At 43.2% G+C, this 19,546-nt stretch overlaps 1 protein-coding gene across 2 annotated transcripts; it reads right to left on the bottom strand.

The window, feature by feature from the left end:
• Nucleotides 1-1,960: 1,960 nt before the first annotated feature.
• On the bottom strand, nt 1,961-18,823 carry LOC109864509 (sortilin-like). Of its 2 annotated transcripts, XM_031797903.1 has the most exons (21): nt 18,100-18,823; nt 17,031-17,093; nt 16,500-16,576; nt 16,299-16,401; nt 15,566-15,733; nt 14,885-14,958; nt 14,605-14,651; nt 14,374-14,510; nt 13,738-13,821; nt 12,092-12,152; nt 7,324-7,479; nt 6,747-6,847; nt 6,452-6,551; nt 5,807-5,981; nt 5,156-5,349; nt 4,427-4,619; nt 3,977-4,093; nt 3,554-3,680; nt 3,040-3,146; nt 2,759-2,879; nt 1,961-2,536 (listed from the first exon to the last, which is right to left on the bottom strand). In XM_031797903.1, the coding sequence occupies exons 1-21, from the start codon at nt 18,481-18,483 to the stop codon at nt 2,522-2,524; spliced, it is 2,604 nt and encodes an 867-aa protein (XP_031653763.1). In that variant the 5' UTR covers nt 18,484-18,823; the 3' UTR covers nt 1,961-2,521. The 2 variants fall into 2 exon arrangements, with proteins under 2 accessions (XP_031653763.1, XP_031653764.1); XM_031797904.1 differs by lacking the exons at nt 16,500-16,576; nt 17,031-17,093; nt 18,100-18,823 and having other exon boundaries at nt 14,914-14,958; nt 15,566-15,717; nt 16,299-16,403.
• Between the last annotated feature and the right edge of the window lie 723 nt (nt 18,824-19,546).

Here is a 19,546-nt window from a genome sequence, read left to right as displayed (position 1 = left end):
TTCTCATTCCAGCACAGCTGTTGCCATTCCAACCTTTTCTCAATTTCCTCCTTTTCATCCACGCTACTCGCTGCCATTTACAACCTGAACACGGCCACCTGTTCCTCTTATCTAGCTCTGTGTTTCCACCTACTGTTCTACAGTGTGAGTTCTATATCCGCGGGAAGCCCCTGATAAATCAAAATAAAAAGTAATAATAGCATATTTTTATTTTACAAAATTTGTTAACTAGACCTTTCTTACTCCTGCATGAGCAGAGAAAAATACTCCTGTTAAAGTCCCGCAATTAGAGCAACAAAGCTAATATTTGTGTAAATTGTAATCGGTTGGTGTCACTGAATAGGCTGATACCCAATTTCATGGACCCAAGATCCATAGGTAAGGCTGTACATTGCAATATAAATGTCCAATACATACAATTGGCTGAATAGTGAGGGGATCTCCGAAATTTAAAGTTCTGTAATAAGAGCTAAGACGCTAGTATTTGTGTAAACTTTTTAAGCAATGTAATCTGTAGGTGTCACTGAGTAGGCTGATACCCCATTTCATGGACCCAAGATCCATGGGTAAGGCTGTACATTGCAATTTAAGTATGCCTCGAATGCAATTCTGAAGTCTATATACATCCACAGTGCGATTTCAACTGAATTTTATGTTTTGTGTTAAATTGTCTTTTGTTAAATGTTTATACCAACATTATAAAGCAAACTTGTTTACCATTATCTAGTCCAATTGTGGCATAATTCCACTATTTTCATCCTTTGGCATCAGTTTCAATGGGGGACTTTTATTTTGAAGGCAAACAGGCATTTTCACTTTTGTTGCTAGTGCTGTTGTTCATGACACACACTTGAAGTCACATCAGCTCTAAAGGAGGGGCAAAGCATAGACACAAGACTTGGCAAAAGACCCTTCGGGAGAGGATATGCTACACAGCGCCCTCTTGTGTGGGGAGAGTAGTTGAATGAAAAGTGCCTCCTTCCTCCTGCACCCGGGAATCATTGATCATTATTACAAGATTGGACAAGTAAATGCAAGGGCACCATCACGTGGCTTTTACCTTTCCAATGATTTCTAATCAACGAGGAAGGAATGATGCACTTTTAAAGAATTCAAACAGGGATTTCATTTGTGGGTGATCCTGTCCAGAAAGAACAAGTAGAACCCATCGGGTGGAGCCCTAGCCCATGTAGCACATTGTATAGAACCCATCGGGTGGAGCCCTAGCCCATGTAGCACATTGTATAGAACCCATCGGGTGGAGCCCTAGCCCATGTAGCACATTGTATAGAACCCATCAGGTGGAGCCCTAGCCCATGTAGCACATTGTATAGAACCCATCGGGTGGAGCCCTAGCCCATGTAGCACATTGTATAGAACCCATCGGGTGGAGCCCTAGCCCATGTAGCACATTGTATAGAACCCATCAGGTGGAGCCCTAGCCCATGTAGCACATTGTATAGAACCCATCGGGTGGAGCCCTAGCCCATGTAGCACATTGTATAGAACCCATCGGGTGGAGCCCTAGCCCATGTAGCACATTGTATAGAACCCATCGGGTGGAGCCCTAGCCCATGTAGCACATTGTATAGAACCCATCGGGTGGAGCCCTAGCCCATGTAGCACATTGTATAGGTAAGCAATAAGGCAACAAAAAAATCCACCTAGGAAGTAAAATAATTAAAGAACATAGACACTTTAGGTGAGGTGCTGACTAACAGAAGATAATCTATTCAAATACAAAACAAGTTGATAGTAATCTCTACTTGCTGTGGATCCACTCTACATGTCAAATCAATCATGTGTTATTTGTCACATGCTTCATAAACAACAGGTGTAGACTCACAGGGCCTTTTCCAATAATGCAGAGTTAAAGATAAAGGAGTAGAGACATGAGGAATACATTTACAGTGAATAGCAGATAACAGTTGATTGTTCCTGCAGAGTAAATACACAATAATTGAGGTAATCAGGCACTTTATTTCCATTACATCGCTATTCTAACATTACTGTATTGATTTATTAGGAATGCACATTATTCAGGGCCTCATCAAAATACAGACTAGTGAACAGTGGTAATAATGATAATAAATATAGGCCATTTAGCAGACGCTTTTATCCAAATCGAGAATCCAACCCACTATCAATTGCGTTGCAAGCGCCATACAAAATTGTGCAAGTTGAAGAAAGTGTTCCACACATAAATAATATCATCAGACAGAGACAAACTGTTAATTCATGAAATACTTCAAAACAGAGCAGTGAAACTTGAAATAAACTAAATTCAACGTCTATTCTACGTTGGTTCAACCAGTGTGTGTCCAGTGAGAAGTGTTCTTCGCTCAATAAATACCTTGGGACATCTGCATACCATCTACATGACATCTGCAATTTGTTCTTTACAAACCCTAGACATCTTTCCATTGAGATGCAACAGGTACGTAATACAACAAGCGGAATGCCATGCATCCAAATGGCCAAGCTCTGGAGATCATCGTCAAGATATTTCATCTCATGTTGTTCATTCAATAAGATCCTACAAAACGGGGGGGACAACAGAGGGAAGGTATCAATATTTTCCACATTACGTCTTGTAAATGGATCATCGTTCATTTAAAACAATTGACGGGCCAACATGACCATAACGCTGCCCTTAAATGCACAAGTTCACACACATTCAGCCTTTTTGCTATGCACACAAAATGTCCTATAAATCCTAAGTGCCTTTAGCCACCATGCTAAAGCTAATAACACTCACATCATCTGAATCCACTGGGAAGACTGATGTTCCGTTGCTACTGGCGACACTCTCTGGGTCGGCGGCAATGGAGCAGTCGTCGTCCTGAAGCTGCAGGACAGAGAAGCGATACGTTGGCGCCCTGTAGGGGGCGGAGCAGAGCCACAAGGCATGTCAATATTTAGGACCAGAACGGAAGCAGGCATTTCAATGTGCACTTGTACCTGAGCAGTGTGTGTCTGTGTGTGTCTGTGTGTGTGTGTTCTTGCATGCTCGTGCGCATAAATGTGTACGAGGCTCACCTATTTCCATAGCCCATTCTCCTTACAGTATAGACAGCAGCGGCAACAGCCACCAGAATGACAATCCCCGATCCAACACAAACTACGATCAACAGCATCTTCTCTCTCTGAAATACAGACATAGCATTATCATATTTCTGGTCATAATATTCTAAACGCTATAAACCTTTATCATGTGACGCAATGCATCATCTAATATGTGGGGCTGTATTTTCTGATGCGGAAGTACCCAGAGGGTGTGCAGTCTTTTGTTCCAGCACACCGCTGACACAACTGATTCAACTCATCAACCAGTTATCAAGCCATTGATTGATTGAATCAGGTGTGTTCGTACTGGGCTGGAACAAAACCCAGCTCACAATGTGTGTCTCCCGAGAATGAAGAACACTGTTACATTATGCCCAGATAAAAGTCACACCTTTCACACCGTGAGCAATAACCCAAGCACACACACACTCAAAGGGGCCCTACACAAGAACTCGCAGATGCACACGCACATGCACAGGTCACTCACCGGGGTTTCAGAATATGGGCTGGCAGTGGGGGGCTGACTGGAGTTCCCACAATGCCTGTTGACTGTCTCCTTTATGCGCAGGGGAGTGAAGCCTCCCTCACACTTATCACTGGGAACCTTACGGTACCTACACATGGAGACCACATGGTGAACTGTGTGTGTGTGTTTGGTTTGACTATCTGTGTGGGGACCACATTTCGCCGGTCCCCACAAGGAAAAAGGTTAAAAAGGCTTAGGGGTTAAGTTTAGGGTTAGGGATACTATTAGGGTTAGGGGTTAGGAGTTAGGGTTAGGAGTTAAGGTTAGGGGTTATGGTTAGGGTTAGAGTAAGGATTAGTGTCAGGAAAAATAGGATTTTCAATGGGAATCAATTGTTTGGTGCCCACAAGGATAATAAAACAAATGTGTGTGTGTCATAATTACCCCGATGTCCTAAGCTCCTCCTCCTCTCCATTTAGACACACCTCCAGGGCGTGGTCTGCAGTGTCCAGTTGTCTCATACACTCTGAGCTGTTCTCATGACGATAGTAACCATAATCACTGTTGGAAAGGAGAGACATGTTAGGCCATTTCAACCACAGACACAGCATATGCCTTGTTGGTAATGTTATGTTTGGGTCTGCGTTGACTCTGCCTTTGCCTCAAAGGCACAATTAGAGAAAAAAATGCTTTTTTACTATAAATTAAGTAACAGATTGTGCCTTTAAATTGACAACTTTCAACTTCTGGTTTCCTGTATCTGAATGTATCCCTGACTAGAGGGAGAGAATGAAAACCAGGGTTGAATTTATTAGGGCACAACAAAGCATTTTTTTTTTACCATAACTGAATAGCCTTGTCAGTTTAGACTGGACCCCTGACAGTGTTTCTTACCATAGGTAGTCCTCTCTGGTGCAGGGGCAGGGGCTTTTCTGCCTACTAACCACGTAGTCCCGTCCATTCCTGCAGACGGACAGCTTCCTCAGCCTCCTGAAGGTCTCCTTGTAGCCCAAGACACACCCCTCTGTGGCCAAGTCCCCGCCCTCTGTGGCATGGGCCAACCACTGAACATAGTCCTGGTTACCACCTATAGGAAACCAACGTTAACCAATAGAGAGAGACTATTGAGACTTGCCAATTTTAGTATATATTTATCGATATCAGTATGTTCAATTCCGTTCCTAGTGACCCACAGACCCAAAGGTGGCTTGTGGAAGGATCTATAGGAGGGCAAACTCATTGTAATAGCTGGAATGGAATCAATGGAATGGTATCAAACACATCAAACATATGGAAACCACATATTTGACGACACTCTTTGGGTATTCTCACAATAGAAAGCTAGCTACTGTTTCATTCCTTGTGAAATGTCTGTTGTTGGTTTAATGATTATGATCATTGGAGATATTATATTTGACAACAAACAAATGACTCACAGGGGGAATCTCAATCATCTTTCCTTGATTCCTCGTGACCACTCTCCTTCACCTCCTTCTCAAAAAGCATTGGAGTAGAAGATCCAAGGTTCCTCCCCTCAGACATTCTCCTCCACTGAGTTTTGACAAGGAGACGAGTAGTCACAGGACACAAAGAATCAAGAAAATATAATTGAGATTCACCCACACTCTCTGGTGAGGAGACTCTGGAAGTCAATGGTGACCACCACCCACATGGGCTGGTGGTCTTCCTCGGGCCGGTAGCCCCACACGCTGATGTTCATGGTCTTGGTGCCCGGCTCGGATGTCAGGCCAGCGAAGAAGATGGGCTGCTCTGTAAAGTTGTACACCTTCCAACACTGGCCCTCATCTGTGGAGAACCTGGGTTGATGCACAATGACATACAGGGTCGTTTTCAGTAGTGCACAGAGTCACAAAACGGAAAACTAAAACGAGCCTTTCTATTGGACAAAGTTAAGGTTGATTTCTTTCGTTTGGTGCGTAATGAATACAGCCCTGTATAAACATCTGAATGTGAACGTGCAAGCACACACACACACGCATGTAGTACACAGGATTAAAACACACACATACAGAGTTACCGGATAGTGGACTGCTTATAGACACATTCACAACTTCATAGGGAGAGAAGAGCGGATAGACACACACACACTCCATAGTCAAACACAGACACAGACACAGACACACACACACACACACACACAAAACACTCAGAGGATGTCGCTTGGGTGGGGGTGCAAATAAAAAGCATATTTTTTACACCCAATCTTTCTACATGCCACCGACTGTGTGTGTGTGTGCGTGTGGTGTTCAGTACTTGATGGTGTTGATTTGGCCGTCCATGGGGTGGGCCTCCACAGCCACGACGAGCCCCCCAGCGTCCAGGATGCTGTAGTGATGGGGCCCCCTCAGGGAACCCCTCCACTTGTACCCCCCGTCCTCCGACACGTACACGTCAGGCCGTGTTGACGAGATGGAGTCCCCCACACTGCCTGACCGGTCAAAGGGCAGAGGTCATAGAAAGGTCACACACATTCTGGGACAGCTAGAGGGTGGGGGATGTGTCCGAAAGCATGTTCTATCTGTCAGTCATCTGGTCCCAAATGTCTTCCTACCCCTCCGTTTAGCCCTAACCCTCCAATGTTTTCTGACCTGAAGGGCCTGGATAGAGATAACCAGTGTAGTGGAGAAGCTTTCACCATACTGATCTCACATTACTGATCTGCAAACATTAAATGGTAAGGGAACGAATGGGGACCGGGCATATATAGTGCACTATATATGGGATGAGCTATTTGTAGTGATGACCGAATTATTAGGGGGGGGGGGGGAATTTCCTGTGTAGTCTATTCAAGATTCCCTACAATGCTAAATGTAGTGCACAACATCCTGTACACTACGGTAATACAGAAGTTTCACAATGCAACATGTCTTTGATATGTATGATTGACAGTTTGGTTACCGTGGGCGATGACAAGGCCAACGGCAGTGGGGTCAGAGAGAGGCAGCATGGGAGTGATGCCGTTGTAGCGACTGTATTCACCGTGGATGTGCAAGTTACACTGTCACACACACACACACACACACACACACACACACACACACACACACACACACACACACACACACACACACACACACACACACACACACACACACACACACAAGAATCCAGTGTTCACAATCATATAATAAGCATCAACATACTCTACTCGAGACACTTAATTGTCAGAGGAGGGAATGAAGTTAGTTCTCACATCATTTCTTGAATCCTCACCACACTCAACATTCTGGGGCTTGTTGAGGAGTGTCCACTCTCCCCCTCGGTTAAATGAAATGACTGTCCGAATGCGGCCGTCTGTCAAAAACATTACCCAGGAAAAAAACGTTTTAGTTTGGATTAGTAATTAGTCATTCGATTAGTAATTGTCATATTTCTGCCACAAAAAAATACTTGCATTCACACTTTAATCAGCAAGTTGAAACCCCCCCTATAAACTACATGCATTTTATATTGGACAAGTTCAGGTATCAATCAATCAAATGTATTTACAAAGCCCTTTTAACATTGGCAGTTGTCACTAAGTGCTTAAACAGAAACCAGGCCTAAAATCCCAAACAGCAAGCCATGCAGATGTAGAAGCACGGTGGCTTGGAAAAACTCCCTAGAATTCCAGAGCCATTTGAAGAAACCTAGAGAGGAAGCAGGCTCTGAGGGGTGGCCAGTCCTCTTCTGGCTGTGACGGGTGTAGATTATAAGAGTCCCTCCCCGTTTCAAACTGTTAATGTTCCTAAAGAATACGACCCAGATTGTGTTGATGCGTAGTTGCGTACCCTCCTCCAGTATGTTGGTGAGGTACACTCCTCTCATGGAGGTGACGTTGGTGAAGTCGCTCTTCCCTTCCCCACCAAACAGGTGGCGCTCTAGAGACTTAGAGTACAGGATGCCCCGGTCATCTGATGTGTACACCGTCCCAAAGTAGCTTTCCTCTGGAGGATAGAAGACAGAAGAGTATGGTACAACAGAATAGAAAGTCAATAGAATCAAACAGTTTAATATAGAAGGAATAGTCATTTATCATTACTCTATCCCGACCCCATGAGACAACACACACACGGATGGAAGAAATACAGTGTCTTCTGTAGGCTTGGGAACAAACCCAACTGTGCTGACACAGCCCTCTATGAGTCGGCATAGTGATGAGGGGCTGTAAACATCAAAAAATGGTGTCAAGAACCCTCCTGACATCAAAGATGTAGAAACAACTTACGTCAGCACTTAGTGGTAAATAGTTTGCATATGACCTTCTGGCCTTAAAATCCCTTTATACCATGTGTTGCTGTGTGTGTGTGTGTGTGTGTGTGTGTGTGTGTGTGTGTGTGTGTGTGTGTGTGTGTGTGTGTGTGTGTGTGTGTGTGTGTGTGTGTGTGTGTGTGTGTGTGTGTGTGTACCCTGATACCCAGAGCTGTGTCTGCTGTTATTCTAGCCTATCAATGTGTCTATCTACCTCTAACCTTCCCCCACTCAGATAAAACCCCTCCTTCTTATCTTCTCCATTCAGCTGAGTGGCACAAACACCTCAGCCCTCCACCCATAGACACCTACTGTATGCACTGACATAGAAGACACACACAGACACACACAGCCTGTATGATCGGATGATTTGTCAGCAATACTGAGAACTTGTGAAACCAGTCGTTCCTCTTTCTCTCTAACAAACTCAAGCTTTTCCATTGCAGCAAGCAGGGTAGTAGAACTGATACAGACATATCAGGATTAGAGTTAGTAGGACTGAGACAGACATATCAGGGTTAGTAGAACTGAGACAGACATATCAGGATTAGAGTTAGTAGGACTGAGACAGACATATCAGGATTAGAGTTAGTAGGACTGAGACAGACATATCAGGATTAGAGTTAGTAGGACTGAGACAGACATATCAGGATTAGAGTTAGTAGGACTGAGACAGACATATCAGGGTTAGTAGAACTGATAGAGACATGTCAGGACTAGTAGAACTGAGACAGACATATCAGGATTAGAGTTAGTAGGACTGAGACAGACATATCAGGATTAGAGTTAGTAGGACTGAGACAGACATATCAGGGTTAGTAGAACTGAGACAGACAGATCAGGATTAGAGTTAGTAGGACTGAGACAGACATATCAGGGTTAGTAGAACTGAGACAGACATATCAGGGTTAGAGTTAGCAGAACTGAGACAGACATATCAGAGTTTAGAGTTAGTAGGACTGAGACAGACATATCGGGGTTAGTAGAACTGAGACAGACGTATCAGGGTTAGAGTTAGTAGGACTGAGACAGACATATCAGGGTTAGTAGAACTGAGACAGACAGATCAAGATTAGAGTTAGTAGGACTGAGACATACATATCAGGGTTAGAGTTAGTAGGACTGAGACAGACATATCAGGGTTAGTATAACTGAGACAGACATATCAGGGTTAGAGTTAGTAGAACTGAGACAGACATATCAGAGTTTAGAGTTAGTAGGACTGAGACAGACATATCGGGGTTAGTAGAACTGAGACAGACGTATCAGGGTTAGAGTTAGTAGGACTGAGACAGACATATCAGGGTTAGTAGAACTGAGACAGACAGATCAAGATTAGAGTTAGTAGGACTGAGACATACATATCAGGGTTAGAGTTAGTAGGACTGAGACAGACATATCAGGGTTAGTATAACTGAGACAGACATATCAGGGTTAGAGTTAGTAGAACTGAGACAGACATATCAGGGTTAGTAGGACTGAGACAGACATATCAGGGTTAGTAGGACTGAGACAGACATATCAGGGTTAGAGTTAGTAGAACTGAGAGAGACATATCCCGGATAGAGTTAGTAGAACTGAGACAGACATATCAGGGTTAGAGTTAGTAGGACTGAGAGAGACATATCCCGGATAGAGTTAGTAGGACTGAGACAGACATATCAGGATTAGAGTTAGTAGGACTGAGACAGACAAATCAGGATTAGAGTTAGTAGGACTGAGACAGACATATCAGGGTTAGCAGGACTGAGACAGACATATCAGGGTTAGTAGAAGTGAGACAGACATATCAGGGTTAGTATAACTGAGACAGGCATATCAAGGTTAGAGTTAGTATAACTGAGACAGACATATCAGGGTTAGAGTTAGTAGGACTGAGACAGGCATATCAGGGTTAGAGTTAGTAGGACTGAGACAGACATATCAGGGTTAGTAGGACTGAGACAGACATATCAGGATTAGAGTTAGTAGGACTGAGACAGACATATCATGGTTAGTAGAACTGAGACAGACATATCAGGAATAGAGTTAGTAGGACTGAGACAGACAAATTAGGATTAGAGTTAGTAGGACTGAGACAGACAAATCAGGATTAGAGTTAGTAGGACTGAGACAGACATATCAGGGTTAGTAGAACTGAGACAGACATATCAGGATTAGAGTTAGTAGGACTGAGACAGACATATCAGGGTTAGTAGGACTGAGACAGACATATCAGAGTTTGAGTTATTAGGACTGAGACAGACATATCAGAGTTCGAGTTATTAGGACTGAGACAGACATATCAGGGTTAGAGTTAGTAGGACTGAGAGAGACATATCCCGGATAGAGTTAGTAGGACTGAGACAGACATATCAGGATTAGAGTTAGTAGGACTGAGACAGACAAATCAGGATTAGAGTTAGTAGGACTGAGACAGACATATCAGGGTTAGCAGGACTGAGACAGACATATCAGGATTAGAGTTAGTAGGACTGAGACAGACATATCAGGGTTAGTAGGACTGAGACAGGCATATCAGGGTTAGAGTTAGTAGGACTGAGACAGACATATCAGGGTTAGTAGGACTGAGACAGACATATCAGGGTTAGAGTTAGTAGAACTGAGAGAGACATATCAGGGTTAGTAGAACTGAGACAGATATATCATGGTTAGTAGAACTGAGACAGACATATCAGGATTAGAGTTAGTAGGACTGAGACAGGCATATCAGGGTTAGTAGAACTGAGACAGACATATCAGGATTAGAGCTAGTAGGACTGAGACAGACATATCAGGGTTAGTAGGACTGAGACAGACATATCAGAGTTTGAGTTATTAGGACTGAGACAGACATATCAGAGTTCGAGTTATTAGGACTGAGACAGACATATCAGGGTTAGAGTTAGTAGGACTGAGACAGACATATCAGGATTAGAGTTAGTAGGACTGAGACAGACATATCAGGGTTAGTAGGACTGAGACAGACATATCAGGGTTAGTAGAACTGAGACAGACATATCAGGGTTATAGTTAGTAGAACGGAGACAGCCATATCAGGGTTAGTAGAACTGAGACAGACATATCAGGGTTAGTAGAACTGAGACAGACACATCAGGGTTAGAGTTAGTAGAACTGAGACAGACATATCAGGGTTAGAGTTAGTAGAACTGAGACAGACATATCAGGATGAGTAGAACTGAGACAGACATATCAGGGTTAGAGTTAGTATAACTGAGACAGACATATCAGGGTTAGTAGGACTGAGACAGACATATCAGGGTTAGAGTTAGTAGGACTGAGACAGACATATCAGGGTTAGAGTTAGTAGGACTGAGACAGACTTATCAGGGTTAGTATAAATGAGACAGGCATATCAAGGTTAGAGTTCGTAGAACTGAGACAGACATATCAGGGTTAGTAGGGCTGAGACAGACATATCAGGGTTAGAGTTCGTAGAACTGAGACAGACATATCAGGGTTAGAGTTCGTAGAACTGAGACAGACATATCAGGGTTAGAGTTAGTAGGACTGAGACAGACTTATCAGGGTTAGTATAAATGAGACAGGCATATCAAGGTTAGAGTTCGTAGAACTGAGAGAGACATATCAGGGTTAGTAGACCTGAGACAGACATATCAGGGTTAGTAGAACTGAGACAGATATATCAGGGTTAGTAGAACTGAGACAGATATATCAGGGTTAGTAGAACTGAGACAGATATATCAGGGTTAGTAGAACTGAGACAGACATATCAAGGTTAGAGTTAGTATAACTGAGACAGACATATCAGGGTTATAGTTAGTAGAACTGAGACAGACATATCAGGGTTAGAGTTAGTAGGACTGAGACAGACATATCAGGGTTAGTAGAACTGAGACAGCCATATCAGGGTTATAGTTAGTAGAACTGATACAGCCATATCAGGGTTAGTAGAACTGAGACAGACATATCAGGGTTAGTAGAACTGAGACAGACACATCAGGGTTAGAGTTAGTAGAACTGAGACAGACATATCAGGGTTAGTAGAACTGAGACAGCCATAGATCTAGATGAGATAGATGTACAGTTTCAGACACGATCGCTGCTGAGCAAAATACATGAGTAAACTTTAATGTTTGATCTAAAGACGGATCCATGTGGCTCATATGTCCTTTGTCTGTACTTGACAAGCATGTGTGAGTGTGTGAGTTAGAATGTGTGAAAGAGAGAGGGGGAGAGAAAGTGAGATAGAAACAGAGACTAGAGTGTGTGCGTGTGACAGAGTGTGTCTAAGATGTGTGTGTTTGAGTGAGTTGTGATGAAGTTCACTCCTTTCCCTTACAGTACCTCCTGGATTGTCCACATGCATGAAGATCATGTCCTCATCCCCATCCAGAACCGAGTAGAACTGGAAACACACACATGTATACAGGTGAGAAAATGAATCATTAAGACATGTGTGGAACCGTTTGCATTATTGTAATGCCTCCCCCAATTAGCTGTGTGTGTGTGTGTGTGTGTGTGTGTGTGTGTGTGTGTGTGTGTGTGTGTGTGTGTGTGTGTGTGTTCTCCCATTTCTAAGCCTTTAATCATCGTGAGAGAATATCTTTGTTTCTGTCTCGTCAGCAAGATACAGTTTGGGAGGGAGTTGAGGGAGAGAGAGGAGAGCAGGGGATGGTATGTGTGTGTGTCTTTGTCTGTGGCAAGACCAGGTGTGTGCATCTGTCGTTACGTTATGTGTTGTAATGGAAAGTTGCCAAACGGTCCCCTCCTGATATGAGCAAAAGTCTTTCAAACCCCTACTTCCCCTTTCAAGAGCTTCTAGACCAGACTCTTGGTGACAGTTACTATATCTTGTAGTTACTTTGTCACAATGTGGTTTTTAATCTGTACTATGTCTTGTCAATTGTTGTGACAGATTCTTTACCGTGTACTCATCGAAATGCTGCCACCCTGATCTGGAATTTTGAGATATTTTAAAATGAATTTATGGCAGGGGGACAGATAGAGGGACAGAGACAGAGGGACAGGGGAACAGAGAGACAGGAGAAGACAGGGACAGGAAGACAACAGTACAGAGGAACAGGAGAGATGGACAAGGGTAGGATTGTGGCGGTCATGACATATTGTCAGACGAATATTGTCAAGCAAATAACTGCCAGTCTCACGGTTAATGAACATTATTAATTGTATTATTTTATAGTATGAAGAATACAATCAAACATAGATTCATGAAATAGAAAGGATCTTTTCTCCAAACGATTTCAAAGGAAGCGCGCACATGCGGGTATTCTGTGTTGAGAGGTTAACAAAGAAACTGGTCCTCCTATATGCTTCATTTAGAGTTATTTAATGCAACTTTAGTTGTGACACAAACATTGGGCTATAATGTTCAGATTTCTATACATTCTAAGGCTGTATGATGCGACTCTAATATTGATTTGAAAAATAGTTGCATGAAAGGCACGAGCTCTTATTTGTTTATTGTTCAAGCTACACACACTTCATCAGTCTCTCATTCACAATTTGACAAGCACTTGATAGTTTACTAACCAGGCCTCAAATTTCCCGGCGGCAACCTCCTTTGTGTGGCCGTAATGCCCCCTAAAAAATCCATGCCTTTGTGGCCAAAGTGGCCGCTGTGCCCTTTGGCTGAATATAATAATTATAATTCCCTTCTCCCAGCTGCCGTGCTCCGAAGCACCTCTCACTCACATGGCTCTCTCAGATATCTACATTTTTAATATCCAATGCCCGTCATGTGATCGATCGGGTCCTTCTCACAGGCATTTCAGCTAAGAAGTAGGATACAAGTGAATGAAGACAGACACATAGGGGGACACAACTCCGAATTCAGGTGTGGTGGTAATACGGTTACCATAATAGCCATAGACAGGGGACAATAGAATGAAGTGAGGACTGAGGGGACATAGTGGGGTACAGAGGGACATAATGGACAGACAGACAGACAGACAGACAAGAGCCTGTCCTACCTGCTCAGTGGAGGCGGAGGGGAGCTGGGCCTTGTTGAATTGGTCCCCTTGGTCTGAGGACACATAGATGACACGTGGGGCTCCCTAGGAGAGAATCACTTAGTCACAACACAAATCTAACCAAGGCTCCCTGGGAGAGAATCACTTGGTCACAACACAGATCTAGCCAAGGCTCCCTGGGAGAGAATCACTTAGTCACAACAGATCTAACCAAGCAAGAACCACAATGTGGTGTAGGACTGTTGACTGACTGGACCAATGAAAGGCAGAGTGAGTGGAAATAACATAGAATAACACAGAGTGTAAATGATTGTACAGTATATGTCAGCTTATATGTTGGTACCCGTGTGTGTGTGTGTGTGTGTGTGTGTGTGTGTGTGTGTGTGTGTGTGTGTGTGTGTGTGTGTGTGTGTGTGTGTGTGTGTGTGTGTGTGTGTGTGCATGTATGTGTACGCTTGCTTGCATGTGTGTGTGTGTGTGTGTGTGTGTGTGTGTGTATGTGTGTGTGTGTGTGTGTGTGTGTGTGTGTGTGTGTGTGTGTGTGTGTGTGTGTGTGTGTGTGTGTGTGTGTACACTTGCTTGCGTGTGTGTGTGTGTTTGTGTGTGTGTTTGGTTGCATCGGTGTGTGTGTCTCACCAGTGTCTCTATGACTGAGGTGAAGAGGAAGCCTCCTACATAGCCGAAGGAGAAGATGCTGTGTGCCACGGTGGTGAATGTCTTCCCCAGGTCTTCTGTCCTCTTTAGGAACAGCTCTCCTCTTCTGTCTGCCTCCACTAACAACACAACACATTACTAGACCAGCGCCCAAACAGAAGAAAACAAACTTGTTGCTAAGGTGTGTACTAATGAATACGACCCTGCTCTCACCTGTTCCTTTGGGACTGAAGCTGAAGAAGAGAGTGATGCCGGAGCCCCTGGCAAAATAAGGAGAGAGAGAGAGAGAGAGAGAGAGAGAGAGAGAGAGAGAGAGAGAGAGAGAGAGACCCAGTTAATAATCATATTTATTACATGTTGTTGCTTTTTTATTACATAGGGGCAAATCCTATAACTTACACTTAAGTCATTTTCACTTAGGCTCCCATTGATTGATATCAATGCATGACTAAGTGTGTGTGTGTGTGTGTGTGTATGCCCCGTTTGTTCTCACCACGTGAAATATTGTGTTCCTTCGTGAACCTTTTTCCACACAGTCCCAAAGTCCAGAGAAAGCCACAGGCCACCCTGCAAGTGAGAAAAGCATAGGAGAATGTGTATTTAATGCTGGAATATGTAACTTTTTGGGCAACCCGACCAAATTCCCATAGAAATGTGAGTTATAGATCTGTAATTCTCATTGAAAGCAAGTCTAAGAAGTGGTAGATCTGTTTTATCTGTGCTATTACTATGCCTTCTGTTATTAAGTTTAGGTCTCGCATCTTTTACTTTTGGTTTTGTACACCAGCTTCAAATAGCTGAAAATACGATATTTTTGGTTATGGAAAATATATTTCACAGCGGTTTAGATGATTCTCTATACTATACTTGCTTGTTTTGTCACATAAACTGAAATTAGGTTAACTATTGTAATTTTTTCTACCAGTGATTTTTACAAGTGGCACCTTTATGTACTGTATGTATGTATGTACTGTATGTATGTATGTACTGTATGTATGTATGTACTGTATGTATGTATGTATGTACTGTATGTATGTATGTATGTACTGTATGTATGTATGTACTGTATGTGTGTGTATTTGTGTGTGTATGTGCCGTGTGTGATCATGTGTCCATATGTGTGAGGTGAGTGTGATCACAAAGAGATAAAGAGCATGTTTGTTTATTTACTCACATCTATGCTGATGACCACTAAGTACTCGGGATTCAAGAAGTGGAAGGTGATTGGCTGGGCCGGGTGAAAAGGCAGCTGGACAGACTTAAACGACACTCCGGCGTCAGTTGAGGTAAAGATGACGCCACCGGTGTTGTCCAAAACCGGTGTGTCTGCAGTCAGAATCACCTGTCAATCAGAACAAGCACCATGCATCGTGCATCTCAATAGTCTAAACTGGCTTCCTCCCCTTGTCTTCTCTATTGTCTTCATGTAAATCACCTCCCCCAACATATAACTATGAGGCCTCATCCTGGGGTGTATTCATTAGATGCCAAACAGACAAAAAACAAACTGCAACAGACCTGAATTTGTCCAATAAGAAACGCTTGCTTTTGTTTCTGAACATTTTCCGTTGCAAATTGTTTTGCTACGTTGTGCCCTAATGGATACCACCCTGTTGTGGTTGTTTAGGTGCAATGGGTTTGGTGGTTTTGTTGTTCTCACTGTCTAGTCTTCACACCAGTGTTCTGAGCAGCGTGACCACAGTGGCATGTGGAGGAGTGTGTTGAAACTGAGCTGTGGTGGCTCAAGCTGATTGGACAGCAAGAACCAAGACGGCTGACATGTCTGCACATGCACGCCAGACAGTCACAAACACGCACACATACACACAGACATGCAGACACACACACACAGACTGTCATCAGCCAGAATGCTTTCCTGCATGTACACTTGTGATCAGGCAGCTTACCTGTTGAGAGTTCCCTGGTCCAGCCAGAAGTCCAAATTCCTTCCTTATGAAGGTGTTATTGATGAGATGAGAAATATCATGGAAAGATTTGCCATAGTCTGCACTAAGAGGGGAGTATAACGAGCCAAAATGTCAGAACACTGGCTCGGTTCATCTAGAGACACAAACAGACAGACAGACATATTGCCACCATCCACTAACCTGCGGTACAATCGTGAAGAACCGCCCTCGAAGAAGGAATCTAGAGGAGCACTGATTGTAGACAACACCAAGATTACCTGGTGGGACACAAATGAACACTTGGCTGAACTTCACCATGACTGTACTATTACCAGTTTATGCAGTTAGCAATTCCCATTTATCCACCCGTCACTACAAGCAATCACTCAATCACTCACTCAGTCACTCACTCAATCAATCACTCAATCATCAAATCAATAAATTAACCAATCACTCAATCAACCAAATTAAAAAACTGTTGTCAAAGGCTTAAAAGGTTTCCTCTCTCCTCGTCCCCTTTCCCTTCCTTCATCTGCATCGATGTGAGAGAACTGGACAGGTGAAAGCAAATGATCACGTTGCCTCACTTTCTGGTTACCGCAGGTGAAAGAGAGGAAACGAGGGGAGGAAGCTACTCCAGCGTACTGAGCTGCACCCCTTTCAGATGCACCCAATGAGTGATGATGACAATGATGCTACATCCATCATCCATTAAGTGACGACGATACGTACCCCTGTCCCGTCTCCAACCCATGTGACAGTAAAACTGGAGCCATCATCACCATGAAACCCTGTCTGAAGGGAGAGAGAGAGAGAAAGAGAGAGAGTGAAAGAGAGAGAGATAGAGACAGAGAGTGAAAGAGAGAGAGAGAGAGAGAGAGAGAGAGTGAAAAAGAGAGAGAGAGAGAGACAGAGAGAATGAAAGAGAGAGAGAGGGAGAGAGAGAGAGAGAGAGAGAGAGAGAGAGAGAGAGAGAGAGAGAGAGAGAGAGAGAGAGAGAGAGAGACAGAGAGACAGAGAGAATGAAAGAGAGACAGAGAGAGGGGGAGAGAGAGAGAGAGAGAGAGAGAGAGAGAGAGAGAGAGAGAGAGAGAGAGAGAGACAGAGAGAGAGACAGAGAGAGAGAGAGACAGAGAGAGAGACAGAGAGAGAGAGAGAGAGAGAGAGAGAGAGAGAGAGAGAGAGAGAGAGAGACAGAGAGAGAGAGAGAGAGAGAGAGAGAGAGAGAGGAGAGAGAGAGAGAGAGAGAGAGAGAGAGAGAGAGAGAGAGAGAGAGAGAGATAACATGAGGGACAGTGTCTGACAGACCAACCAACCTGCACATGTCCTCTATGCTTATTGTTATTATTCAATGCATGGTTATTCTAACCCTTGTGGTTATTTTTGTTACTGTTGTACAGTTGACAATATCGATTATTATTAATTATGTAAATATTGTAAATCTCCAAAGAAAGCTTTGGCACATTGTCACGTCATGCCAGTAAAGCAAATTGAATTGAGAAAGAGAGCAAGTGAGTGAGACTCAACTTTTCCTCACATACACCCATAACATCACACCTTCAGAGCTGATGAACCTTGTGACACCCAAGTAGCCCTACCCTCAAAAACCCCAAGTAGCCCTACCCTCAAAAACCCCAAGTAGCCCCTACACAACATCATTAATAATGCAAGCATTAATCATCATGATAACATATTATGATACATTTGCATTCATGTATGCAATTGCAAAAGTAAAACTGTGGTGTTGATGCTATAGTAATTGATAAAGTAAGTCATAAACAGCACTGATTAATGCTCTCACCTCGTGTGTATTTTGATCCAACACCCGGTGTTCTAATGGTGTGAGAGGGAGTTTACAAGCGGTGAAAGTGGGTCTTGGAGAAGCTGTGGTATCCCTTTCTGGCCGTGAGAGGACTTGGCGTTGGTCCCCATCTTGCTGAGTCTGATGGAAAGACACCGTTCTCCGGTTTCGTTGCTCTTTGCACTGACCCCTCACACCCAGAAGAAGCAAGCATGCCCCCCCGAGGACCAAAAGTCTCCAAGTCATTTTGATGTGGTGGGCTAAATAACGGTAAAAGCCTAAATCCCACAGTTCGGGTCGGGTATTACAGACTAGCACTGCCTGTCGCTTCAGGTGACAAATGACAAGTGTCGCACTTGAATGGATGGGGGCGGAGAGACACATGTTTGACGAGTCATTTACCTAAATTCTGCTGCCAGTGGATATATCAACGGTTGTTCGCCCCCATGCCGCATCCAAGTGATGTCCATACATATATAGGCTACAAAACCTCCTTCACATCAGCCTTTGCAAATACTAATAGTAAGCTAAGCCTATAGCAGCCTATGACTCAATGTTAACGCTATAGTAGCTATAGGCTAAATTCCCTGTAGCATAACAAGTCATTTATGTATTACAAGTGTGAGAAAAGTATCTCCCACCATAGCAACATATCTACAGTAGTCTGCAAAGTATTACTACATAGAACTAAGCAACCTACCTAATAGATGTAATGTCATCAGCAACTATTTATGCGCTTCTCCCTTGTCCGGCAGACAGTGAAACAACTGTTCCAACACCGCGAGATGACGCAGTTGGCCTATAAGAGAACACTGTAGCCACTCGTACCAATTCCTTTTGTGATCTTTTTTTTACAAATTCATGTAGACCTGTTGTTTCTGATGAGTTGACTTTGCTAGAGAAAGAGAGGAGACTTAGTAACATTTACATTCAATAAGTCCCTCAGCGCTTAATAACATTTTTGAGGAGACCATCATTAGACAGGCAAGAAAGATCATATCGGATTGAACATTGAGTCCCAGTTGATGCAACCAGGAAGGTGTTATAGGGCAAGATTTCTCGATGTGGGGTCCGGGGACCACTGGCCAAATCTCAAAATACTATAAATACTTATTTTCCACCATAATTTGCAAATAAATTAATTCAAAATCCTACAATATGATTTCCTGTTTTTTTTCTTCTCATTTTGTCTGTCATAGTTGAAGTGTACTTATGGTGAAAATTACAGGCCTCTCTCATCTTTTTAAGTGGGAGAACTTGCACAATTGGTGGCTGACTAAATACTTTTTTGCCCCACTGTATATACACTACCGTTCAAAAGTCACTTAGAAATGTCCTTGTTTTCCATGAAAACATATATGAAATGAGTTGCAAAATGAATAGGAAATATAGTCAAGACGTTGACAAGGTTAATAAATAATGATTTAAATTGAAATAATAATTGTGT

This window comes from Oncorhynchus kisutch, linkage group LG19 (genome assembly GCF_002021735.2).
Source record: "Oncorhynchus kisutch isolate 150728-3 linkage group LG19, Okis_V2, whole genome shotgun sequence".
Taxonomy (NCBI): domain Eukaryota; kingdom Metazoa; phylum Chordata; class Actinopteri; order Salmoniformes; family Salmonidae; genus Oncorhynchus; species Oncorhynchus kisutch.
The sequence above is the reverse complement of the archived record's forward strand: the minus strand, read 5'-3'. Positions and strand labels throughout refer to the sequence as shown.

Excerpts from the sequence above, each read along its gene's own strand:
- LOC109864509 (XM_031797903.1), bottom strand. The coding sequence starts at position 18,483 with ATGTGTCTCTCCGCCCCCATCCATTCAAGTGCGACACTTGTCATTTGT. Across the intron at positions 7,480-12,091 it reads GCATGTGGACAATCCAGGAG|AGGAAAGCTACTTTGGGACG; the intron begins GTACTGTAAGGG and ends TCTATCCTCCAG. Across the intron at positions 2,880-3,039 it reads AGAATGGGCTATGGAAATAG|GGCGCCAACGTATCGCTTCT; the intron begins GTGAGCCTCGTA and ends CGCCCCCTACAG.